We start from the raw sequence: 27,484 nt of genomic DNA on the forward strand, positions 1-27,484 counted from the left end.
TATGTGCGTGTCGTCTCTTACAAATGTTACTGAGGTATCTTGTTCTTCGAAGGCTGATCCCCTTCTTAGAACATATACAAGCCAACGATTGTGAGTCAAAGCTTCTACAGAAGATACAAGACCACAATTCAGCTTAAACAAGCAGTTCGTCTGAAACGAGCTGCAACAAGCCAACGATTGTGAGTCAAAGCTTCTACAGAAGATACAAGACCACAATTCAGCTTAAACAAGCAGTTCGTCTGAAACGAGCTGCAATAAGCCAACGATTGTGAAGTCCAAGCTTCTAAAGAGGATACAAGACCACAATTCGGCTTAAAAATCAAGCACTTCGTCTGAAACGAACTGCAACAAAAGTCCGATTCACGCGATAAAACTTGCCTGAATTAGGACAAGGGAAAGTCCGATCCACGCGATAAAACTCGCCGAATTAGGACAAGGGAAAGTCCGATCCCCAAATTAGGACAACGGAAAGTCCGATCCGAGCGATAAAACTCGCCAAATTAGGACACAAGCTTAGTCCGGTCAAAGATGTTTATTTCATCAGACCAAAGACGAGTCCGGTCAAAGATGTTTATTTCATCAGACCAAAAGACGAGTCCGGGCAAAGATGTTTATTTCATCAGACCAAAGACGAGTCCGGTCAAAGATGTTTATTTCATCAGACCAAAGACGAGTCCGGTCAAAGAAGAGTTCACTTCATAAGACCAAGGACAAACATCGACTTACCCCGTACCTTTATCCAGAATGCCGAAGTAATTCACTTCGCTTTCCGGGGGGGGTAGTGATGGAGTACGTACTAAACAAGCCCAACAGCAGTAAAGCCCATCAGCCTAAAGCCCAAGAAAGAGTATCAGTTCGGCATGACTAAAGAGTATCAGTCCGGCATGACTAAAGAGTTCAGTTCGGCACAACCAAAGAGTTCGGCCCCAGCCTACAGCTCGGTAAAAGCCAACCAATCAAACTCTGCTCTCAGGTCGGCATCAAGCTCTACTCTCAGATCGGCAAAAGCTGCTCGGCAATAATTCAGCAGTTCGGTCTCAGTATTCGACCGAACTAGGAGATAGTGGACTCATGCAGGATTTCCACCTCCACTACACCCACGATCTATTTAGTGGTGTCAAGCAGTCATTAACTCATGCAGGATAGTGGACCCATGCAAGATCGCCACGATCTCCACGACATCCACTACCTAGTAAATGGCTGCATGCCACGATCTTGGTTTAATGTATAAATAGAACCTAGATCAGATAGATAGGGTTAGACTCTCTTGCTTTCTAGAGATAAAATACAAAATAGCAAGTCTGTATTGTAAGCTGTAAGAAAACAGATCAAGCAATACAACTCTGCCCTCATTTCTTCCCGTGGACGTAGATTTACCTCAGTAAATCGAACCACGTAAAATCTCTGTGTCGTGATCTGCATCTTCCTGCATTCATCACCATCAAAAATTCGCCGATTCATCACATATTGCTATAATCTTGATGCCCATAATTTTGGTTGTGCATCACCATCGGCATGGCATAGTGCGTTTGTGGGTTGTAACTACTATGATACTCCATCTTGCTCTTCTCCACCTTAGTTTGGCCTCCGCCGGCAACCACTAGTTTTGATTCGGCGCCGCCACCCTCTTTTTGCTTAGCACCACTTTCTCCAACGATGTCGCTTTTCTTGCCTTTGTTTTCTTGTTCTCCGTCCACGGCTGCAACTTCGCCATCGGCCTTCTTTGGAGTAACAATCTCTACTCCTCTTTTTAGCTTCTCTCTTAGATATGTAACCAAATCATTCACGTCCATCGTTCCGATCACTATTATTAAAGACCTTTGCAAATCAGTTGCTAGTGAATCAATGCCTGTCATAATGAAATTTACCATGAATCAGTTGTTAGTGAAAATAAATTATGGACTACATTTTTATACTAATTAAAATGATTAGGGACATCTACGTATTATTTTATGAAATTCACATTTTATACTACGGATTAACACTCCTATCAATGTCACAACTCTATTATTTTAAATAGTGGAGTAGTAGTAATAAATATGCGCGCATAGTAGGACAAAATAAAATAAAATAAAATAAAATAATGCAAGTAGATAGGAACCTAACTCACCATCAAAATTCTTAATTATAATCCGTTTGATTTTATCCGCGCATTCGTCACAGTGCAGTTTGGTTTTCATTGTCACGGTGCTAACAACAGCCTGAAATTATATAACAACCAGCATAAAATAAACAAATAAAAAAGAATTAATTGACTAATTAATACCTTTTTGGGTCTGTTAGTATCAACAGGGTGGGGTATCTTGTGATTAGCTCCGACAGCGGCGGCGTTGTTGGGGTGAGGAGAGATAAGGTCGACCTTCTTCTTGGTCTTGATTTCAAGCTTTTCCCGGAGCCAAAGGGGGTCCACATTTCCCGTCACAGTCAATCTCTTTGCGTCACAGTCTGCCTTCACCGTCTCCACACCTTCACAAATTGGACTGCAATTATTACCACGGTCCCTACAGATGGGGGCTCATGATTGCGCCTTCAGCCTTATCATGTCTGCTGCTATGTAACTTTAGCTAAACTCCAATTTCATTTACTATTATTTTGTTTTCAATTAAATTTCAATTAATTGAAACCAACGGTAAATAGAAACAACTTTGGTAACGAACAAATACAGAAATCCGATTTCACCATTTCACATATTGCTTTTTATTCACTCATTTTCTATTTTAATAGCATCTACTAAATACATGAATGAATCTCGTCATGCACATACTGAAATAATTAGAAAATAATGATTTGTAAGCGTTCGTGTGGCATAGAGTTGGTAAAAGCTAACTAAATTTCCATTAATTAGTATTATCATTTATCAACGAAATCACATTTCACCAACCACACTAGGAGTAATATTTATTACAAACTATGCCACCTAATTTTTATTCCACTGCAAATCTTGTGCAACTAACACTAAAGATTTACGTATTGATAATTAATTAGTAGTACCTTGTAAATGGGCAACGGAGCGTCTGACTTTTTTGGCACAGCCTTGGCAATGTAGATCCAACTTCAACACCACCGTGATGGGACCCACTCTTTTCTCTCCTTCATTCTTTTCTGCAACCTTCTGAAAACACACACTCATCATCACAATGAGTACAAAACGGGAGGCTAAGGATTGTGATAATTAAGGGATAATCGGAGATTAATTACCTCGCCCATTTGCTGCAATAATTATGATTTTCTGGTTTTTTTGGGAGTAAATATTTGTCTGAAGAGAGGAAGGGTGGCAATCTCTGAGATATATAGAGCAGAGTTTTTGTACAAGTCATGTGGGGCCAGGATATATTTTAGAAAAACAAAATACATCATGAATAGTACCTGATATTTATTTTATACTCTCTCCGTCCCGGATAATTCGTCTCACTTTGACCGGGCACGAGTTTTAATAAATGTAATGAAAAGTGAGTTGAAAAAGTTAGTGGACTGTGGGTACTACTTTTATAAATTAGTTTTATAATAAAATGTGACTGGGAATGAGTTAGTGAAATATGTGGTCCACTACAAAAAATGGTAAAAATGAAATAAGACAAATTATATGGGGCGGACCAAAATGATAAAATGAGACAAATTATCCGGGACGGAGGGAGTATCGTTTTTGGTACCCTGTGACAAAAATAACCCTAAGTACCAAACATATAATTTTTTAGTTAGGGAGGATATTTTTAGAAATTTCAATTAAATAGTACAAATCATGTGATTTCTTTTTTCTTCCTTTTTAATTTCTTTTTTCTTCTTTTGTTCTTTTTCTTTTTTTCATTTTCTTCTTTCTTTTTATTTTATCTTCCTTTCTTCTTTCTTTTTTATCCTTAGTTTGTGTTTCATCTTTTTTCTTTTCTCTTCTTTATTTTCTTTCTTTCTATTATTTTATACATACATCTAATTGCATCTATAATATAAATCAGAACAAAAAACCTAATTAAATTAATTATTTAAATTAATTGAATATTTTTAATTAAATTATTTTATACTCATTTAAGGGTTGAAACACCTATCTAAAAATATTCAATTGTTTATATCATTATGAATACAATTCACAATTTTAAATTTTTATTACGAATATATTAATTAGTTATTAATTTAATTTAATATAAAATAATAATAATAATAATATTATTAATAATAATACCAAAAATAGTTTTTATTATATAATATTATATGATTCATAATTTAAATAATTATACTATAATTATTTATTAATTAATAGTACTAGCTTTTAGTATTGTGATAATAATATTATAATAATAATAACTAAATAAAATTATGACTATAATTTTAATAAATTATATTTGGATGATATTAAAAATAAATTAATTATTAATTTATAACATAACAATAATAATATTAATTAATAATAATAGTATAAAGAGTGAAGAAAACTGAGAGAAGATATTATAATATCACTTTTGGTAGTAATTTTTTGTATGCCCAAAACATCCCTAATGATACAAATGGGAAAATGTATTTGTTTAGAGGGTATTTTGGGGTGGAAATTGCATCAGGTACAAAAAATGTGATTTATAGGTACCAAAAACGATATAAAATAAAAATCAGGTACCATTTATGTGCGAAAATAAAAGATCAGGTACCATTTGTGTAGTTCACTCTAAATATTAATCCCTCCGTTCCACAATAATGGAGACGTTTCTTTTCTGCATGGAGATTAAGAAAAAATGTGTTAGGTGAGTTAAGTAAATGGAGAATAAAGTGGAAAATGAAAAAAAGTAGAGAGATGAAGAGAGAATAATGTAAGAGGGAGTAAAATAGGTGTGGAGAAATGTGTTGACCTTTACTAAACAAGGGAAATGACTCTATTATTATGGAACAGATGGAGTAATATACGGATGCATGTATGTATCATGTATGGATGTGAGTGGGCATGAGAGTCACGAGTCATGATTAGACATGGAATTCATTTCAAATCCAGCTAATCTTGACTAATCCATGACATGTTTTTCATTTTTCCTCCTAATTTTGTCCTATTGGGAAAAAAACCAATTGTCTACTACTGTATTATTGTCCTTTAGGCCATCCACAATAGGAATAGCCCAGCAATAGCCCAGCAATAGCCCAGCCATAGCCCAGCCACTGCCACATCATCAGCACTAAAAATCCTCCTGCCACATCATCAAAACAAGCAAATAGCCCAGTCATAGCCCAGCCATAGCCCAACCACATACTATCCACATCATTATTAACAAATATATACAAAATGAAATAATTAAAAATCACACAATATACGGAATTAAATTTACGACACAAAAACGAGAAAATTCACTAATATTAATAAAATATAAAAAGTACATTAATTAAAAAAAATTACATAATTAAAAAAAACTAATGGCGGTCAATCCTCCGTGCCCATAACTCTTCAATTAAATCCTGCGGGACAGTTCTTCCAGTCCCAATGCATACAATCTATGCTACCTAACATACCCGGGAACCCATGCTGACTCCCGTGCATCCGCAACAGATCTTGGCAGTCTTCGGGGGTAGGCTTTCGCAGATACTGATCACCGAATACTTCTATCACTCCCAGACAGAAATTCTTCAGACATTGCAAGGCAGTCGTCTCACCGATATGGAGATACTCGTCCCACATGTCTGCCGCGCCTCCGTAGGCCAACTGCCGGATTGCCGCAGTGCACTTTTGAATAGGTGTGTGGCCGGGTCTGCCAGACGCATCGTGTCTGAAGCGGAAATACAGATATCGAGACTCCAAAGCGTTGACAATACGCATAAACAGGTTCCTGGTCATCCTAAAACGACGCCTGAAAAGGTTGGCGTTGAACCGAGGCTCCTGTGCGAAGTAGTCTTCGTATAGGCGCTGATGTGCAGCTACGTGATCCCGATCAATCACACTGCGGCGGTGGACCACTGGGGGAGGTCGAGGTATCGCCGGCTGCAAGGCCCTTTCCATCCATTGGTTTATCGCGTTGGTCGTATAAGCGTCCAACGCCTCGGCCATTCGACGTTCGTACTCCTCAGCATCCCCTCCGCTACCACCACTACTACCACCAGCATTACTCATTTTGCGTTGTTGATCTTGAACAGAAATTAAGATAGAGAGAGTACTCGTTAAAACAAGTCGTGCGAATGAAAATGACTAACAAAGCGCGTATATATAGTGTTTCGAAAAAAAAATTTATTTTTTCGCGCTAGGCGGTGCGCTGGGCGATCCGGGCGCTGCAATAGCGCCGAACGGACCGCCCAGCCGACCGCCCAGCGCCACATAACCGCCCAGCGCTGTGCGGTTTCTCTCTCCACTCAGCCGCTGGGCGGCTGCAATAGACCGCCCAGCGCCGGCGCTCGGCTGGGCGGTTGCTGGGCGCCTATTGTGGATGGTCTTAACAAATCGGAATTTTTATCTAATTAACAAAAATTTGGTAGCAACTGTTAGGAATTCTTGTATTCATCTAATGAGCGCAGCGGAAATTGCAGACAAGAATAACAGATCTAGATTCATAATCATATTGCAAGTTGAGCACGTAATACACAACGGAACTAAATCTTACTTGTTGTTGTGTTTTCTTCTACGATTGTGTCCTGCAAGTTGAATCCACTACTATCGAGGTCCACGTGTATTCTGATCCGATGCAGGAACAATTCCTCGGTACAATCGCTCTATAGAGAAAGCTAGGAATTCTCTACAAAGCTTTACGTATTTTCTCTCTAATGTTACGATATTTCTCATCTCCCACAATGGAGAATAAATAACCATTATATAGACAAAGAGTCATTAGGGTTTCATGATTGTTGGGCTTATGGACTAATTATAATTGTAGCCCAACTATAATTATTTAATCCATATTAATCTAATCTAGCTCATATCCTTTCAGCAACTTTGCAGCACCCGGACCGCGAACAACTTTTTGATCTTTGACTGCAAATGGCTCGGACCGCGAGCTCGGCAAACCATCAGCCTTGTAAAACTCACAATCCGGACTCTAATTCTTTTTTTTTCTACAAAATTCAACAAAATAAAATCATACTAGTAATATGGATTAAACTTAGTGGCTATGACCTAACTTCATTATCTATCATTAAAGTTACTGTGTAAATTTAAGGCGAATCTCACTAAGTAATATAGCATGAATGAATATCTACGAAGCTAATAAAATGTTTATACCTATTCTTAAAGATGGTTATCGAGAGAGGTATGGAAAGATTAGTAAGATATTTTGAAAGTAGAAGGTAGAAAGATATGTTTCTTGTATGTTTTTCTTGTTGATATGAAATGCTCATCTCCCTAGTATTTATAGGGAGATTTGAGTCCCTTTGAGTACAACAATAAATGCGTATTGGAACTACACCACACTAGGAACTCTACACTCTAATGAATATGGGCGGCTATCTAGGAACTCCACTGTAATGAATGAAGGCGGCCATTTATGATTCCTTTTTCCAACACTCCCCCTCAAGTTGAGCAACGGTATCTCCGATACTCAACTTGCCCAGAAATTCTTTGAAGACTTTAGGACTCAATGCCTTGGTTAGCATGTCTGCAAGTTGTTCCTCAGATCGGACGAATGGAAATTCGATGATGCCGCTTTCAATTTTTTCCTTGATGAAGTGACGATCGACTTCGACGAGTTTCGTTCTGTCATGTTGTACTGGGTTCTCTGAAATGCTGATTGCCGATTTATTGTCACAGAAAAGTTTACTTTTCCGTGAAGGGGGGAAGCCGATTTCTGTTAACAACCTCCTAAGCCAAAGTATCTCCATCAGGCCACTTCTGATCCCTCGAAATTCTGCTTCTGCACTTGATAATGCTACAACTTTTTGCTTCTTGCTTCTCCAAGTGACTAGGTTTCCCCCAACAAAGGTAAAATATCCTCCAGTGGATTTTCTATCGACTGGATTGCTTGCCCAATCTGCATCGGTGTATCCATCAATTTCCAAGTCTTCCTTGTTTTCTAAGAATACCCCATAACCGACTGTTCCCTTTAGATATCTCACAATTCCCATGACAGCATCCATATGGTCTTCCTGAGGCTGATGCATGAATTGACTGACAACTCCAACTGCATATGTGATGTCGGGTTTTGTATGAGAAAGATAGATAAGTTTACCTACTAACCGTTGATATCTTTCACAGTCTGTAGGCTTGGCTCCATCCACAATCTTTAATCCATGGTCGGGTACCATTGGCGTTTCAGCAGGTTTGCAGTCCAGTAGGCCCGTTTCTGCTAGCATGTCAAGAACATACTTCTTTTGTCTTAGGAATATTCCGTGCTTGGATCCCAACACTTCAATTCCTATGAAGTACTTTAAAGCTCCCAAGTCCTTCATTTCAAACTCCCTGAAAAGATTCTCCTTTAGATTTTTGATTTCCTCGGCATCATCTCTTGTTATGATCATGTAGTCAACATAGATTATTAGACACGTCATTTTGCCATTCCTCTTCTTTAGGAATAGTGTGTGATCTGAATGGCTTTGTTTGAAGCCATGTTTAAACATTGCCTGGCAAAATCTTCCGAACCACACTCTGGGGGATTGCTTCAACCCATAAAGAGTCTTCCCCAGTCAGCACACCTGTCCTTTTCCAAATTCTTCACAAAAACCTGGGGGGACCTCCATGTAGACTTCTTTGTCTTTCTCAAGTTCTCCATGAAGGAAGGCATTTGTAACATCAAACTGGTATAATGGTCATTCCTTACATGCAGCTACAGATAGAAGTGCTCTTACTGTATTTAGTATGGCCACCGAGGAGAAAGTTTGTTCGTAGTCTACTCCATACACCTGAGTATCCCTTAGCAACCAATCTTGCCTTGTATCTCTCGATTGAACCATCTGTATTTAGTATGGCTCATTTGTATCACTTCTGTTTTCCATGTCACTGTCAGTGGTTTCAAGTAGGGTACCAATATTGGGATCAGATGTTTTTACCTCAGGATTCAACGACTGGTCAGATAGCTCGGTATGATCCTGAAGCGACACATTATGTTCTTGGGGATTTGACTGCCCGATGGTACTGCTAACTTCCTCTATTGGACCAACTTCTGTGACAGTATTTTGGTCCGATTCATTTGTTTGGTTGTTCTCTCCCTCCCCCTGAATGGTTTCTCCCCAAAGAGGTAGCCAATTTAGTGCGTCACTACTCGAGTTTTCTAACTTACTCCCCCCTGACCGCTAGATTGGCTATAGAAATATTCGCTTTCAACAAAGTCGCAGTTCATAGTTGTGTACATACGATCTGTCGAAGGGTCATAGCATCGACAACCTTTTTGATTTTTTCCATATCCCAAGAAGACACATTTGACTGCACAAGGTGAGAATTTGTCACGGTCATGTTTGGGGATGTGGAAAAACACGGTACAACCAAAAATTTTGGGGTCGAGATGGAGGGATGATGGTACCGAGTTTTGGGAAGAGAAGACCTCTAGAGGAGTTTTAAAGTTAAGGATCCATGTGGGAAGACGATTTAAGAGATAGACGGAAGTTGCGATGGCTCCTGGCCAGAAGGATTTTGGGATGTTTGATTCAATGAGGAGGGCACGAGTGATTTCTAGGATATATCGATTTTTCCGCTCGGCTACCCCATTTTGCTCTGGTGATAGGCACATGAAGTTTGGTGGACAAGGCCATTTTCAGTGAAGAAAGATGTCATCTTAGAGTTCACGTATTCCCTCCCATTATCAGATGTAAGGATTTGAATTCTAGAGTTATATTTGGGTTTGGACAAGACGATAGAACTCAGTAAATTTCTCGAAAACTTCTGATTTTGTTTTCAAAAAATAAACTCAAGTCATACGCGAAAAATCATCAATAAACAACAAAAAATATCGAAAACCTTGTCCTCCAGTAATCGGAGCAGGGCCCCACACCTCAGAGTGAACCAAAGCAAAAGGTGATTTATCTCTAGTGTTGTTTAATTTGAATGAATGTCTGTGACTTTTTGCTAAAACACAAGTTTCACAATTCAAAACATGCATACAAGAAAATAACTCAGGAAAGAGTAGGCGAAGATAACTTATGGATGGGTTCCCTAACCGGCGATGCAAGAGCCAAATCTGTCTGTCAGTTAGTCCGCGAGTTAGCATCGCAGTACTCTGTTGGGCTATCTCATCCATGTAGTACAATCCATGTCGCTCAGTGCCACACCCAACTATCGTCCCCGTCTTGATATCCTATAACATACACAAATGAGGCTGCATTAGTAATTTGCAGTTGAGATCTCTTGTTACATGACTACCAGACAAAAGTTTGTGGGATAATGAAGGAACATAAAGACAGTTCGAGAGGCGAAGGGTTGGTGAGATAGTGACAGTTCCTGCCCCCTCTACTTGTGCTAACTCCCCACTGGCTGTTTGGACAAAATTTTTTGTGGATTGAGAAATATCGAGGAAGTCTGATGCATCAAAGGACATGGTATCGGTTGCCCCACAGTCAAAAATCCAGTGGTAGTCTTTAGGTCCTATGTGGGAGGATGACGAGTACGCAAGAGGTTGAAAAGAATTTATGCACGGAATTTTCAAATTTTTGAAAGATGGAGGCATTTTTGACCACTTGGGGGGCGCTTTTATGATATTTTTGGGACATCTGGGGTGTTTTTTTAGTGTGTCTAGGAGTTTGGGGACCATTTCGGAAAGTGAGAGGTGAGTGTGGTATATTTTGAGAATGTCTGGGAGTTTGGGGACCATTTTGGAAAGTGAGAGGTGAGTTGGGTATATTTTTAGAGGGGCTTGGAATTGGGGGGGCATTTGGCAATTTTGGATGAAGGTTAAAACTCCCTCATCGTTCCCACTCAACCGCAGCCGCTTCAAATTTGTGATTTCCGATGAGAAACTGGCCGCCGGTCTTCCTCCTCTCGGCTCCCTTGTCAGCGGTGGTTAATCGGTCCTCGCCGCTCGCCCAAATTTTGAGTCGCTACTTTCTTCGCGGGGAGTCGAGTTGGAGTCATTAACATAATTGGTTTCCTTATTTTTTTGCTAACAATATTTGGGGATTTCTGCATCGGCAGTGGCTCGTGGTTGTTGCTCGTGGTTGTTGCTGCATCGGCAGCCTTGATGACAAGGTAGGAATTTTGGTTCTCATTTGTGCTGGCTTTATACAAATCAATTAGATTTGAAATTGTCTCGATCAATAGCTCGAGGGTGTATATTTGCCTGACCTCCATTTGAGGTTTTGTTTTTTTGATTTCCTGCTCTGATACCATCTTAAATATGGTAATCGAGAGAGGTATGGAAAGATTGGTAAGACATTTTGAAAGTAGAAGGTAGAAAGATATGTTTCTTGTATGATTTTTTTGTTGATATGAAATGCTCATCTCCCTAGTATTTATAGGGAGATTTGAGTCCCTTTGAGTACAACAATAAATGCGTATTGAAACTACACCACACTAGGAACTCTACACTCTAATGAATATGAGCGGCTATTTAGGAACTCCACTGTAATAAATGAGGGCGGTCATTTATGATTCCTTTTTCCAACACCTATGTTCCTAAATTAAGAGACAATAATATATAAATCAAATATATTAAAGGCCACATAGATTCATTGGTCGACATACAAGTTACATAATTAATATATGTCGCAATTTGAGATTAGATATGGAGTTGCTAGTTGTGATATTGTGTCCTACTACTAAAGATTGGTACTATCGCATTTTACTGTATTCTCCCCCTACTCCCCAAATAATAAATTCTTCAGGTTGACGTGAATTCTAATGTCCAACATTATGGTATTACTTAGTTCACGAAAAATTATACTCCAGTATTTTTTAATATTTCCCTAATATATTCAAATAATTCAGTGCTGTGGTGTGAATTCTTCTCGATATTTATTTATATACATATTATTGACTAGACTAAATTAATGTTGTTATAGATTGAGCCTATTTATTTGGCTTCTAGTTCTGCATTCATTTGAGCTTAATTAATTTGGTTAAAAGTAAGATTGGGTCTCATCCATTGCAAAACTATTTAATACTAGCTCCGTCCCATATTAAATGTCATATTTAGTGTGGGAGCAGATTTTAAAAAATGTAAAGAAAAATGAGTTGAATAAATTAGTGCACTATGGATCTCACTTATATATATTAGTTTTATAATAAAATGTGAGTAAAATTGATTGGTGAAATGTGGAATCTACTTATCATTTATGATAAAAATGAAATATGACTCTTATTATGGGATAGACCGAAATGGTAAAATGTGATATTTAATATGGGACGGAGGTAGTAATTTTTATATCATGAACTTTGTTCCATTAGATTACAACTAACTTCAATTTGAGCTTAAAATATAGTAGTAATTTTCAGTGAAACGAACTCAAATATGTCCGTGATAAACAAAATTAAACTCAACTCTGTATTTGATGAATAATGAACTTGCACTGATTTCTGTAGATTTTTTGTTTTTCCTGTATGTATGTATGTATGTATGCATCTCCTCTTTCTTTTTGATTGAAAACGATATTCACGAAATCTTTGTATTTTTATCGAATCATCACAACTCAAATTCGTTCGTAGCCAGATTTTTCATTCAGACGTAAATACAACTGTCCGCAGCCCAGAATGCAATCCAGTCCAATATGCTTGTGGAGTCGTGGCTATTTTGTTTTTGGTTAATAACACTATATTCCAAATTTGTGATTTCAGTGTGACTTTTAAAACGCCACCTTTTGCAATTATCACAATATCAAATTTTTTACAAGAAGAAAATGACTCTACGTGTTCAATTCAAAAACTAAATCGGAAGTCCGTGATATAATTGTGACATTTAAAACGCACGTTGTACTAGCAATATTGGTGAATGGTGTGTTAAATTCGACAGCTAAACTTTTTTTTCAAAGTACTAAGGAAATAAAATAAAATAAACCAGTTGACGCAATTTAATTATAAACTTTTAAGTTTTAAGTGATAGAGTCGGTAATTTATGCCCAGTACATGTGGGATAATTTGGTATACTTATACTAATTTGCATAGTACTTCATCGGTCTCACAATAATAATATGCATTCTTTTCTTTTTAGTCTGTTCCACAATAATATGCACTTTCTAATTTTGGAATCTCTTTTATCTTTAATAAGGTGGGATTCATTCTCCATTAGTAATATTTTATTTATTTTTTCTCTCAATATTTCTCTTACTTTATTAATTTTGCATTAAAATCAGTGCCGAACTCAAATTGCATATTTTTTGGATATTGAAGTGCATGTTAAATGTGAACTTGTGATTTTTACAATGAAGTCTACAGTTCAAATGCAACGAATAAAACTAAACAATAGAAATGTGACCCGAAATTCAATAGAGAGATTATCTTAGGACATGTGGATATGTTTGTCTTTGACGATTCCAACACCCTTTAATCAATTTGAGGCCATTCATCAATTTTATATTTTACAACTTTAGTACCTATTTCCAATATCCCCATTAATAACATACTCCACACCATCACTTTCATCTTTCTCTTTTTCCTATTTTTGCATTCTCATCATCTCTTCCTTTTCCATCTCCTTTTCTTTAATTCAAATGAAAAATAATTATATGCACATGTACTTCTTAGAGCATTTCCAAGAGAAAAAGGTAAATTGAGAAGATATATTTATCATTTACCATCTCAAAAAGGTAATTATACATTCTTAAAATATAATGAACTCCAAAAAAAGAAAGTAAATTAAAGAGGCAAACAAAATTAATAACTAACATTTTACCTTTTGCACGAAGAAGAGGTAAAGGTACATTCTCAAAATGAAAGAAGTATAATACCTCCTCAAATATTTTCATTGGAGCATGAAATTTTATGAAGAAAAGATAAATATGGTAGTTACTTCTCTTTACCTCTTCATTTACTATTTGGATTGGAGATTGCCCCCAATCCATTTAAAAGGACTATCCTTTTTTCTCTCAAAATAAGTATCCACCTCATGTACCAAGGAATTTGGAAAATTTATCTGATGGTTTCGTGAAATATTTTTTGCTTTATAAAATGTTAACTTTGTTATCATTTCACCATATAATTATGAAATAGAACAAATTATTCGCAGACCATATCATCTCTACTACATAAGGTCTTGTTTGATAGTAATACATAAGATTAAATGCTACAAATTTACACATAAACTACAATTTTACACATGACTATATATAATCAATCAATGCAAGCACACTAATTAATACTCCACTGATCATTCCCTTGCCAGCAATCAATCATTTCAAATTTCTTGTATATTCATCTTGGATTGCAAATTCTAGATTCATAAATAGATCCAATGGCACAGAAAGAAAAAAGGAAAAGACTATATAAGATAATACACGAGCTAAACTACACAAAAAAGTGTAAACCAATAAAAAAAGAGAGCAATAGTTAATGAAAGAGATATTGTACTAGGTTGTTGGATTAGTGGTGAGCCTCTGCAGCTGTATCATCCGCGCATATATCCCATCTCCATAGTTTTTCAAGATATGCGAATGCGAGCCTTGCTCAGCCACCTTCCCCTCATCAAGAACTGCGATCACATGCGCATTTCTAATAGTCGAAAGCCTATGAGCGACGACGACCGTTGTCTTCCCCGCACAGGCGCGTCCGAGCGCCTCCTGCACGCACTTCTCCGACTCAGCATCGAGTGCGCTCGTTGCCTCGTCCAGCAGCATCACCGCAGCCCTCCTGATGAAGGCTCGTGCGATGGCGATCCGCTGCTTCTGCCCACCCGAGAGCTGGCACCCTCGCTCCCCGACGTGCGTCTTGTAGCCGTCGGGCAGCGCTGATATGAACCTGTGCGCATTGGCCAATGTGGCCGCCTCCACCACCTCCGACTCCGTGGGAGCCGGCTCCCGGCCGTAGGCGATGTTGTCGTAGATCGTGGTTGCGAAGAGGCACGGCTCTTGCTGCACCAGGGCAATGTGGCGCCTCAGCGACTTCAGGTTGTACTTCCGGATGTCCTTCCCGTCGACGAGGATGCGGCCTGAGGAAGGCTCGTAGAACCGTAGGATGAGGGCGAGGATGGAGCTTTTACCCGAGCCGCTGGGACCGACGAGGGCGAGAGTCTTGCCTGCCCGGGCGCGGAGGTTGAGTTCCCCGAGGACAGAGACGTGGGGCCGGCTAGGGTAGTAGAAGTCCACGTGCTTCAGCTCGATCTCACCCCGGATGGAGTCCGGGGTGGGGACGCCCTCCGGATCATCCGGCTCAATTTGAGTGCGGCGGTCCAGGAGAGCGAAGACGGACCGCATTGCACGTCCACCCTTGATGAAGTCTGGGGCAAGTGTGAGAGTCTCGGCGGCCCCGTTGGCGGAGACCATGAGCACCATGAAGACACGGATGGTGCTCGAGAAATCGGAGATTCCGTGCTTGACGAGCCATGATGCGTACCAGAGGCCGAGGGCGTAGGAGGCATAGAGGGCGAACTGGGCCAGCCCGTAGCCAGTGCCAGCTATCTGGCCCTTCCAGAAGCAGCGGCGCAGAGGCGGCTCGAGGCTGCTGATGAATAGGCCCACCATCTTCATCTCTGAGTTGAATGCAGCCACAGTTCTCACATTGCTCACTGCTTCCCCTGCTAGCTGTGTGGCCTTGGCATGAGCTGCCTCTAAATCTCCAGAAAATCCAGTCATAAACATTTTCTGTGACAGTATTGAAATAATGCAAGTTAATACTACTACTTCAACATTCAAATTTTGTCACAAATATTGGAGAAGCAAATAGAAAAGCAACCTGTAACACTGTTGCTGCAACCACAACGGGGAAGACGGCAATGAGGATGAGGGCAAGGCGCCATTGCAGCACAAAGCCAGCAGTGCAGGCCACAAGCATAAGGGCAGAGTTCTGCATGATCACAGAGATCCTGTCACCAATGGCTGATCTAACATTGTTGGCGTCTAGAGCCAGCCGTGCAGCAATTCTAGAGCTCTCATTCTCTTCCTCATCAAACCACGCAATCTCATTCTTTAGCACGGCAGCCAGCATCTTCTCCCTAACGCGTTTGGTCAAGTTCTCCCCCACCACGTCCCAGAAGAGATGCTGCAATGTGTTGAAGATCAGTGCTGCAGATGACACCCCTATCAGAAGGTAGCAGTATTTTGCAATCTGCCTTATCATGTAGGCATGATCCGGATTGTAGTAGACGCTAAGCACGGCGCTCAGCACATATGCGAACAGTGCGCTCAGAGAGCCACAGACCACAGACCCAATCGAGCCAACCAAGGCGTAGCCCCACTCAGGAGAATTCATCTTTGCTAGCCTCAAGAATGAGCTTGCTTGCTCTTTGAATGCAAGCTTCTCTGCCCTGTAGCTGGGATATGCTGCATCAATCGACATGCTTAAGTCCGAGGTAGAGAAGTCCGACAATCTTCGTGAGTAAGGCGATCTTCCGTATGACGAATTCCTAGTGATGATAGGTGAGCTCACAGAGTTTCTTGCACTAGAAGGCCTAACAAGGAAACCCACAAAATCCAAATGAAATTTTTTAGCATTACTAATATTTAGATTCTGTGACAAAATATGTGGGATAAAGCAAAGCACCTGGCACTACTCTTTCTAGCACTATTGACAGCAGCTTCATGAGCTGCTTCTTGCATTCTGATGAGCTTTGCATAGAGACCCTCTTCGCCTTTGGCGATGAGCTCGTCATGTGGCCCAATTTCAGACACGCTGCCCTGCTGCAGCACGGCCACAAGGTCAGCTTTCCGGATGGTGGAGAGGCGATGAGCGATCACTAGTGTAGTCCTCCCAATCATGAAACGATCCAGCGCTTCTTGTACCAGCTTCTCCGATTCGGAATCCAATGCACTAGTTGCCTCATCCAAGAGAAGGATGGCTGGATTCTTGAGCATTGCCCTTGCTATAGCTATTCTCTGCTTCTGTCCACCAGAAAGCTGCAGTCCCCTCTCCCCTACCTGTCATCATCACAACACACAAACACACTCAAACATCAAGAAGCTTACATCAAATAACAACTTGTCACCCTAAACCCAGGACTAAAACCTCCATCAATTTTTTATTTAATGGGAACCATCGTTATTAAATTACTCACACTCTTGTCTTGTGTATAATTAGCTAGAGAAATGCTATTGTTTTGACATGAGTGGACAAAATTGGACCAACTGCTGCACATGCATTGTCACAGTGTTGACTTGATTAAAGAAAAGGTTTTTAACTATTTTGTTGACCAACTAATTTCATTCAAACATTGGGTTAATAAAAATATAAAAGATAGGACATATGGGATCCTTGACCACATTCACCTCCCATGAATTGAATAATATGGTAGACCAGAAAACACACAGGATTGAGGCTTCCGTGCCCACTGCTTCAGGGCACCCTCTTTTACTGACAGTTTTATTTTTACAATACATGTGATGATAAGTTTGTGATGCAGAGTTGCTAAAAAATACACTCTGGTTGATACTGACCTGAGTGTCGTAGCCATCTGGAAGCTTGACGATGAATGAATGTGCGTTAGCGACTCTAGAAGCTTCTTCTACTTCGACTAAACTAGCGTCTGGCCTTCCCAACAGTATGTTTTCTTTGATTGTGGTGGCAAAGAGTGCCGGTTCTTGGCTCACCAGCCCAATCTGTTGCCTCAACCATCTCAACTTCAATGTCTTTATATCATGCCCATCAATCACAACTTGGCCTAATTAAGTAGTTCCAACCAAATATTCAGTTAAACAAAATTCAAGTATGACAAGATTCAAGTATGTAACTATAGTTTCTGATCATCACCGGAGGCAGGGTCATAGAATCTCTCAATGAGGGACACCACCGTGCTCTTGCCGGATCCACTGCTGCCGACCAAGGCGATTGTCTTCCCGGCCGGAACAGTTAGAGAGAAGTTGTTAAGGACTAGATTCTCCGGCCGTGAAGGGTAGGCAAAATCGACGTTTCTAAGCTCCATCTGGCCTGTTATAGACTCCAACTCAACTCCGGATTCGTTGTTTCTTTCAACAGCTGGTTTGTGGTCGATCATACGGAAGATTTTAGCAGCTGCAACTCTTGCCTTGGCAAATGCAGCCATGCTTGGAGCAGACTGGCCTAAAGCCCTGCACATCAATTGAGCCAAAATCAAGATTCATCCAACACGCGATCAAATCTTGCAAAGTGGGGTTCTAACAGAATAAACCAAATTCAAGATCGACTATACATACAGCCCACCAATCATGACTGCAAACATTGTCGCAATTGCTAGACCTCCATTTGTGTAATGGTGCCTAACCAAATACCCTCCATACCACAGGAGAAGAGCATAGCAACAAAACACAGTGAAATAAGTAGCTCCTAATCCCATCCCCTTTGAAAATCCACTCTTGTAACCGATCCTCTGGGACACCTTGAGGGCAGCTGAGTAGTCCTGCAACGCCCTCGATTCACCCACGAATGCCAATACCGTCCGAATTTGGACAAGCGTCTGCAACCAGAATCTGGCATTAGAGCTACAAACAAAAGGAAAACAAGATCATTGTAGAGTATGATGATCTCCAATACCTGTTCAGCGATGTTTCCAGCTTGTGACAGAGCTTCTTGGCTTTTGCCAGAGAGCTTAGCCAGTGTGATTGTGTGAATGGCTCCAATCACAGCTATGAGAGGAACTACAGCAAGAGTGACCAGAGCTAGCTGCCACACTGCAGAGAATCCCACCACAAATCCAGACACAAAGGTTGCCATGTAATGCAAGAAATTCCCCAACTGAAAATCAGCTCAAAGTCAATCACAAAAAAAAAAAAAAAAAAACACAGAAGAATTTTGATAAATTCTGAGATGGGATCTCCCACCTTCTCACTAATGGCATCTTGAACCATCACAGCATCAGTGTTGATGGCGAAAACGACGTCGGACGTCCGAATCTCGGTGTCGAAAAACTGAATGTCTTGGTTAAGAGCAGCCTCCAAGTATCTGATCCTCATCTTTGTTGATTGCCTCTCTCCACTCCACATCCAACATGATATCTCTGCAACAAAATTCAATCTACCCTTAATTTTCATTTTAAAAAAGAAAACTCAATCCTCAGAAATTGTTGCAGTAAAATTGTTTACCTGCCCATGAAGATGCCCAAATAGCAGCTCCAACTACAAGAAAGTAAAATGCATACTGCAAATAACCATCAACACACAACAACAAAACTGTAACTCCACCTAGAAAACAAAAAAATAACAAGCTTAATCCATAAAATTAGTGGAATGAACTGACCTTGAGCACCTCCTGCGACATCTTATCGACATTATTGGCATTGGAGCCGAAGGAATTAACAAGATCGGCGAAGAATCTGAGAAACAGAGGCAGGGAGCTGCCGTGGACAATCGCGCCAATTGTGCCGATCGTCATCAGCGTGTAATCGAGCCGGTCGGCGAACCGGAAGAGCTCCCGGAACGCGACGGAGGGCGGCGGAGGGACAGGTTTTTCCGGGTCCATGGAGGGCGGCGGCGGTATCTGTGGAGCTGAGGATGAGGCGTCGTTGAGGTTGGGCGGCGGCGAGGTGTCGGAGTGGGATGAAACGACGAGCTCGACGCCTTGGAGGTCGGACCATCTCCATTGCTCCTGCATCTTTATCTCCCCGCCATCTTCTTGTCTCATTTTTTTCTGTTTGGCTTCACGCTTACACTTTGCATATGATATGATCACCCAAACTCTGTTTTCTCTCTCTCTCACACACACACACACACACGCACTCACTCGATTGCGATTATGGGAATAATGGTGTTTCCTCACTCATTTCTTTTTCAAATGTCTACACTTTCATCACTCACTGTTTATTTTTTGGTTACAGTAATATCTAAATAGGAAAGGAATTTTTGATCAATAACAGCATCAATCTAATTTCTGCTAATGCAAACAGTTTAACCTTCACGTGTTCAGAAAAAGGAAAAGGGAAAAAGGAAAAAAAAAGGAAAAGAGGAAGAAGCAGGTTTTTGAGAAAAAGGAATTTGTGTGCAAGCAAAAACGAAGTGGAGTAAGTAAGAGGGGGGAGAGATGAGTGAAGAGTGAGGGGGGCATGACGTGATGTGAATGTGATGAGAGGGGTGACGGTGGAATCAATTCAAAGTTTAGCACCCCACAAATAATACTGTTTCAGCTCGAGAGTTTCAGTCTCTTTTACCACACTCAACATATTTGAAGAGGGCATTTGCCTCACCCGGGACCGAACATGGATAGGTTAGTGTCTCGACTCTCTAACTTGTGCGGTGTGATGCCTTACCGATATACTTAGACAATTCGATTTGGTTTATGGTTTAATAATAATTCATATGATAATATATATAAATAATTAATTGAGTTTATTGAGCATTCAAAATTTCAATGCAGAATTTTTAATATTTATTGATATATAAAATGAACACACTATGTTTTCAATATCCAAACGATATCAAGGCTTCAAAATCCAAACTCCAAAATTCAAATTATAAATAGAGGGATCATCTTTTTTGGTTCACGAACTTTGCCAAAGTATCATTTTAGGTCCGTAAACTTTGAAAATATCATTTTAGGTCCGTGAACTTTGAGTTAGTATCATTTGAGGTACTTTTTACTATTTCTAAGTTTTTTGAACGAAAATACCTTCAATACCTTAAAGTGTATATATTTTTAATAAATTTATCATATACTTATATTTTTTTTATAAATATCTTTTCAATATATTTTTGACAAATTTTCTAAATATAATTTGACCTTAAATATTATCACTTAATTTTGTGACATGCAAGTAAAATTGCTTCTTCAATTTTTTATATTAATTTTTTTTTAAATTGAATAAAGAACTTTTCTTTAATAATAAAAAAATTGAATAAAAATCTTTTCTAGCATGTCACAAAATTAAATGATAATATTGAAGGTCAAATTATATTTAGAAAATTTGTCAAAAATATATTGTAAAGATATTTATAAAAGATCTTTATTCAATTTTTTATTATTAAAGAAAAGTTCTTTATTCAATTTTAAAAAAAAATTAATATAAAAAATTGAAGAAGCAATTTTACTTGCATGTCACAAAATTAAGTGATAATATTTAAGGTCAAATTATATTTAGAAAATTTGTCAAAAATATATTGTAAAGATATTTATAAAAAATATGAGTATATGATAAATTTATTAAAAATATATACACTTTAAGGTATTGAGAGTATTTTCGTCCAAAAAACTTGGAAATAGTAAAAAGTACCTCAAATGATACTAACTCAAAGTTCACAGACCTAAAATGATATTTTCAAAGTTCACGAACCTAAAATGATACTTTGGCAAAGTTCGTGGACCAAAAAAGATATTCCCTCTTATAAATATACTAATAAGATCATACTCAATCACAAAGTCTTAACCTGCTACTTTGCATGATTACCAAATTCTGCCTAAATATTTAGAGGGAACATCATTTTAGGTCTACGAACTTTGACAAAGTATCATTTTAGGTCCGTAAACTTTGAAAATCTTATTTTAGGTCCGTGAACTTTGAGTTAGTATCATTTTAGGTCCTTTTTACTATTTCCAAGTTTTTTTGGACGAAAATACCCTCAATACCTTAAATGTATATATTTTTAATAAATTTATCATATACTCATATTTTTTTTATAAATATCTTTACAATATATTTTTGACAAATTTTCTAAATATAATTTGACCTTAAATGTTATCACTTAATTTTGTGACATGCAAGTAAAATTGCTTCTTCAATTTTTTATCTTATTTTTTTTAATGTTGAATAAATAACTTTTCTCTAATAAAAAAAAATTGAATAAAGATCTTTTCTTGCATGTCACAAAATTAAATTATAATATTGAAGGTCAAATTATATTTAGAAAATTTGTCAAAAATATATTGTAAAGATATTTATAAAAAGATCTTTATTCAATTTTTTTATTATTAAAGAAAAATTCTTTATTCAATTTTAAAAAAAATTAATATAAAAAATTGAAGAAGCAATTTTACTTGCATGTCATAAAATTAAGTGATAATATTTAAGGTCAAATTATATTTAGAAAATTTGTCAAAAATATATTGTAAAGATATTTATAAAAAAATATGAGTATATGATAAATTTATTAAAAATATATATTTTTTAAGGTATTGAGGGTATTTTCGTCCCAAAAAACTTGGAAATAGTAAAAAGGACCTAAAATGATACTAACTCAAAGTTCACGGACCTAAAATAAGATTTTCAAAGTTCACGGACCTAAAATGATACTTTGGCAAAGTTCGTTGACCTAAAATGATGTTCCCTCAAATATTTAATACTAGAATTTTAGTACTAAAGAATTTTAATTTTAATACATATAAAATGAAACGCATTTTTGAAATATTCGAATCATCCATATTGGGATCCAATAAATATATATGTTATCTTTATTCTGCATCAGAAGTACAGTTTTCATCACAAGACACCCACCACTATGTATAATAGTAAATTAGTAATACCTTAATTCAAATACTCTTGTAGAATTATTAACATGCCGAGTCATGAAATATATAATTATAGTATAACAACCAAATTTCAATTTATTTATTTTTTAGGAAAAAGCAACCCCCAAAACCTATTTCTTTGTCTTTATTTAATTAAGTAGATGTTTCTTTTACAAGATGTGTGGAAAATACATGTATCCAGATGCTGAATTCCACTAGTTAATGTGCCAAAGAATAAAAACAACTAAGGTTCAATTAATATCCCACTAAATATTTGTCCATAGCGTACCCTTCATCTTTAAGCTTTAACTAATTATGTCAGATTTTACACCACATACTTCCACCATAAATAAAGTTTAAACCAAAAAAGCACGCCAAGGGATGTCAATCCGGCCAGCCCACCGGGTTTCGGGCCAACCCTATTCGGGTTGCGGGTCAATCGGGTGCGGGCTAATCAGGTTGTGATTTTTCCGGGTTATAAAAGTTCAACCCTAACCCTAAAAGCTCGGGTTTCGGGCTAGCCCATCGGGTTATTAAGAGCATCCGCAGCGGTGGCGGTTGGCGCCACCGCCGTCCGTGCCAGCGGCAAGGCGAAGAACCGCCGCCGCTGCAACCGCGCCGCTGGCACGGCGCTGCTCGATGTATCGAGCACGTCCGTGCCAGCGGACGCACACGTGTCACTCTCCCATTCGCCAACGGCATAGCCGTTGGTTTCAAATAATTTTTTATTTTTTTTAAAAAAAATCGGTTTTTTATTAAAAAAACCGATAAAAAATAAAAAAAAAAAATTTTCACTTCCCCAAAAAATTATATCCGTTTATAACCGTTTTTCCCCCACTTTTTAATTTTTTTTTTATTTTTTTACCCCAAAAATACACACTTTCATCTATAAATACCCCCAATTTCACTCCCAAAAATTCACACTTTCACTACACAATTCTCATCATCATTCTCTCATCTCCATTCTCATCTTCAATCTCTCATATCCATTTTCATCTTCCTCTCACACCCTACAACACCACTATGTCCGGTAACGACGACAACCCAAGCGGCTCTCACGGTTGGAACCCCGAATGGTTCGGTTCGCAACCGTTTCCTAGTCCGGAAACGGAATATTCGGCCCCTCCTCTCACCCAAGATTCGGGCGTTCCGAGTGGCTACCGGCCATACCCAATCGACGATCAAGGTGCCTCCGATGGGCGCTACGGGTGGACACCGGAGCCTAGGCCTCGCGCCCCTTCCCAAATGCCGAATCCTCCATCTCGCGCCGGTGTCCGCACACCGTACTCACCGGCGGAGATGGAAAGATTGTTCAAGGCGTACTTGGAAATCTCCGAAGATGCGGTGGTTGGAACGAACCAATCCGGCGATCACTTTTGGTGGCGCGTCTCTAGCCGGTACAATGCACACCGGCCGCCGGGAACGATCGAGCGCAACGAGAGTATGGTGCGCAACTGCATCGGCCGAGCCAACGAAGAAATTGGCAAGTTCAACGGCTATTTCATCCAGGAGTCCCGGAATGCCGGGAGCGGCCAAAGCGAGGTCGACATCATCACCGCCTCGCTGAGCACCTACCAATCCATGAACGGTAAGTCGTTCAAATATCTTAACGTTTGGCAGGAGACGCGGACGCACCCGAAGTATAAGGGAGGCATAACATCCTCCTCTAGCGGCTCCTCCAAACGCTCACGGTCGGTAGCACTATCCGACTCCGGCTCGGAAGAAGTGGCTAGCCAACTCGCCGGAGCTAACTTGGGTAGCCCCGATGCCGGACCAAGCGGTTCCCGACGCCGACCGCAAGGTAGGAAGAAGGCGGCGGCCGAACGACGTCGCGCCGCGACTCCATCTGCCCCTGCTCCCGAACCCGCACCCTATGTTCCACCTCCACCCCCGAACAACTCGTTGTGGGCCCTTTTGGCCCAACTCAATATGGCCGATAGGTCAACTATGACCCCCACGCAACTTCAAACGCACGAGTCCATGATATTGGGTCTCCAAAAACAATTGGGGTTGGTGCCGCCGGATGCGTAGTCTTCCTCGGGTTATATTAGCCAATAATTATGTAATTTTTAATTTTTAGGAGTTTAATTATGTAATTTTTAATTTTTAGTATTTTAATTATGTAATTTTTAATTTTTAGGATTTTAATTATGTCTTTTTATTTTATTTGTAATTTGTAATTTTTATTGTGGTTTTTTTAATGAATTTTAGTATTATGAAAATGTTGTTGTGTAATTGAATTTTATATTAATTGTGCTCGTCCTTGCGGAAGAGCACAGTTGTGGGTGTTGTGCTCTTGCCAGAGAGCAGGCATGAATAGTACCGCCCGGGCCCACAACCGTGCCGCTGGCAAGAGCACGGTTGTGGATGCTCTAAGGTTGCTACCGATAAAATTAACATGCGATCAATCCAATAAATAATGGTGAAAATTAGTTATATTTATAAAATGTAAAATATTTAATTATGATAAATTTGAGATATATGCTTAAACTCAAACATAAATATGATCAAATACTAATATTTGAGATTTATGCAAAATAAAACATAAACATCAAGAAATTTTAAAGCATGTTTAGAAATTTAAATATATTTTTTTAGTGAATTTGAAGTTTCTAATTCATTTATCTATTATTATATTAATAATATATAATTTATATATTTAATATATAAAATGGAAAGTTATTTTTTCAGTAATCTATATTATAAAATAATCAATGAAGTGTCGAATTAGAGTCAAACAAATAGAACAATATAAATTTTATCGGGTTTTCGGGCCAGCCCATCGGGTTTTCGGGTCTGGCCCTAACGGGTTGCGGGTTAATCGGGTGCGGGCTGTAATTTTATCGGGCTGAAAATTTTCAGCCCTAACCCTATAAATTTGGTGGGCTATTCGGGCCAGTCCACGGGTTGCGGGCTAAATTGACAGGGAATTCCTTGCACACCTACATCTAATTCAATACTACTATATTTATTTTTGTTGTCAGAAAATCATCCTCAAAATCTGTATATTCTTCACAATTGTCAATAGTATTTAGAAAGTTCCTATGATGGAAAGACCAACTCTTGTACTGAAAACGCTAGAATACTATATATTTCTCTATTCTTATCATTAGTATTCAAGATTAAATTACAACTCTATTCCAGATTCGATAAAAACGAACATTGGGATATAAAATACTATATATTTCTCTTAAAAATACAAAGTTATTCCGTATTTCTAGTGACTTGCCAAGTGGCCTAGAATATTATTTATGGTACTTGTATAAATATCACACCACACTCGTAAACAACGGTAAATTAATTTAGTTGCTTAATCAAATAAATTGGGAATTTAATCCGTAGTAAAATGATTTATTTATTGATTAATCACTTAAATAGGTCATTCACAAAATAAGTAAGCCAGCCGAAATGAGGCGTAGGTTGTTGGTGTGATGGACAGGGCGGCAAAGTTGAGGGTAGTCAAGCCACAGCTAAGAGCATCTCCAGTGGGCGGATGTCTCACTCGGACATCCACTAGGACTTCCTAAAAACACCTCCTGTCACGTCACTAGGACTTCCCATTCCACTGCCACGTCACTAGGACATCATCTTCACAATCCGCCCTTCTCATCGCCTTTCCCACTAGGACTTCCCGCAATTAAAAAAATCACAAATTCACAAATAAAGCAATTTACGTTTACGGAAATAAAATTTCAACACGAATACGAACGGGAAAAATTAACAACTTCATTTAAAAAAAACATACATGATTTGAAAAAAAAATTACATAGTAATAAACACAAAAAAAAAGTACTAACATCAACGTCAAACCTTCCGCGTCCAAACCTCTTCGATAATATCGTTCTGAAGTCGAACATGGGCATCTGTTTGCCGCATGTCGGTAAATGCACGCATCCGCTCGACCTCTCCTTGAGGTACCCCCATATTCACATTCGCGGTGGCCACGCCGTTACTTGGACTTGCACCCGTATCATCTTCATTGGTCCACTAAGTCAGTTCCGCAGCTTCATTTTCGACAATCATGTTGTGCATTATGATACATGCGTACATGACATCGCCGATGTTGGGAATATACCACTGCCGTGCAGGACCCTTGACTACCGCCCATCGACTCTGGAGCACACCAAATGCCCGCTCCACATCCTTGCGCACTGCTTCCTGACGGCTCGCAAAGTATGACTTCTTTTGTCCGAGCGGATGCTTGATTGTCTTCACAAAGACGGGCAAGTTTGGGTATATCCCATCCGCCAAATAGTATCTCATATTGTGCTGGTTGCCGTTGGCGACGAAACTGATGGCGAGACCAACGCCATTGCACTGAGCATTGAACAGGGGCGACGACTGGAGAACGTTGATGTCGTTGTTCGACCCGGCGACTCCAAAATAAGCATGCCATATCCACAGCCGGTAGTCAGCTACAGCTTCAAGGATCATCGTGGGATGCTTGGCTTTGAAGCCAGTAGTGTACATCCCCTTCCAGGCGGCGGGGCAGTTCTTCCACTCCCAATGCATACAATCTATGCTGCCCAACATCCTAGGGAACCCGTGCACCGACTCATGCATATCTATCAGACTCTGGCAGTCTTCGGGGCTCGGACTCCGAAGATACCGCTCACCGAATATCGCTCTCACGCCCGCGCAAAAATTCTGCAGACACTCGACGGATGTCGACTCGCCAATGTGGAGGTACTCGTCGAACATGTCGGCCGCACCTCCGTACGCCAGTTGTCTAATTGCGACAGTGCACTTCTGTAAGGGCGTGAGTCCGGGTTTGCCAGCTGCATCCTCCCTGATCCTAAAATACAGGTATCTTCTCTCTAAAGCACCCACGATATGCATAAACAGCAGACGATGTATCCTAAAACGTCGCCGGAACAAGGAATCCCCAAAACGCGGCTGCAGAGCGAAGTAGTCCTGATACAACCGAATATGTGCAACAATGTGGTCACGGGGTATTATAGTTCGACGACGGATCGGCCGATGTACCGCCGCCTGCTGCCGTCGCTGCTCCCTCTGGTGTAGCAGCCTATCTATCACACCTTCCACAGCGACCTCCAATTCATCCTCGCTATCACTGTCACTAGCCATTGTAGATATACTTGAAAATAGAGATGTAGAGAG

General features: G+C 39.5%; 2 protein-coding genes across 4 annotated transcripts; both read right to left on the reverse strand.

The window, feature by feature from the left end:
• Positions 1–1,223: 1,223 nt before the first annotated feature.
• On the reverse strand, positions 1,224–3,286 carry LOC121763828 (heavy metal-associated isoprenylated plant protein 5-like). Of its 3 annotated transcripts, XR_006042506.1 has the most exons (6): positions 3,199–3,286; positions 2,992–3,112; positions 2,267–2,466; positions 2,111–2,201; positions 1,378–1,849; positions 1,224–1,238 (listed from the first exon to the last, which is right to left on the reverse strand). XR_006042506.1 is itself a non-coding variant. In XM_042159911.1 (5 exons), the coding sequence occupies exons 1-5, from the start codon at positions 3,205–3,207 to the stop codon at positions 1,461–1,463; spliced, it is 810 nt and encodes a 269-aa protein (XP_042015845.1). In that variant the 5' UTR covers positions 3,208–3,286; the 3' UTR covers positions 1,338–1,460. The 3 variants fall into 3 exon arrangements, 2 of the variants coding, with proteins under 2 accessions (XP_042015845.1, XP_042015846.1); XM_042159911.1 differs by lacking the exon at positions 1,224–1,238 and having other exon boundaries at positions 1,338–1,849; XM_042159912.1 differs by lacking the exon at positions 1,224–1,238 and having other exon boundaries at positions 1,338–1,849; positions 2,992–3,109; positions 3,199–3,241.
• A 10,910-nt stretch (positions 3,287–14,196) lies between these two features.
• On the reverse strand, positions 14,197–19,919 carry LOC121765326 (ABC transporter B family member 1-like). Its single transcript, XM_042161424.1, has 10 exons — positions 19,166–19,919; positions 19,012–19,066; positions 18,751–18,926; positions 18,464–18,664; positions 18,127–18,386; positions 17,705–18,021; positions 17,392–17,615; positions 16,502–16,875; positions 15,695–16,409; positions 14,197–15,603 (listed from the first exon to the last, which is right to left on the reverse strand). Exons 1-10 carry the CDS (start codon positions 19,547–19,549, stop codon positions 14,374–14,376), a joined length of 3,936 nt encoding a protein of 1,311 aa, XP_042017358.1. The 5' UTR covers positions 19,550–19,919; the 3' UTR covers positions 14,197–14,373.
• Between the last annotated feature and the right edge of the window lie 7,565 nt (positions 19,920–27,484).

This window comes from Salvia splendens, chromosome 14 (genome assembly GCF_004379255.2).
Source record: "Salvia splendens isolate huo1 chromosome 14, SspV2, whole genome shotgun sequence".
NCBI lineage: Eukaryota > Viridiplantae > Streptophyta > Magnoliopsida > Lamiales > Lamiaceae > Salvia > Salvia splendens.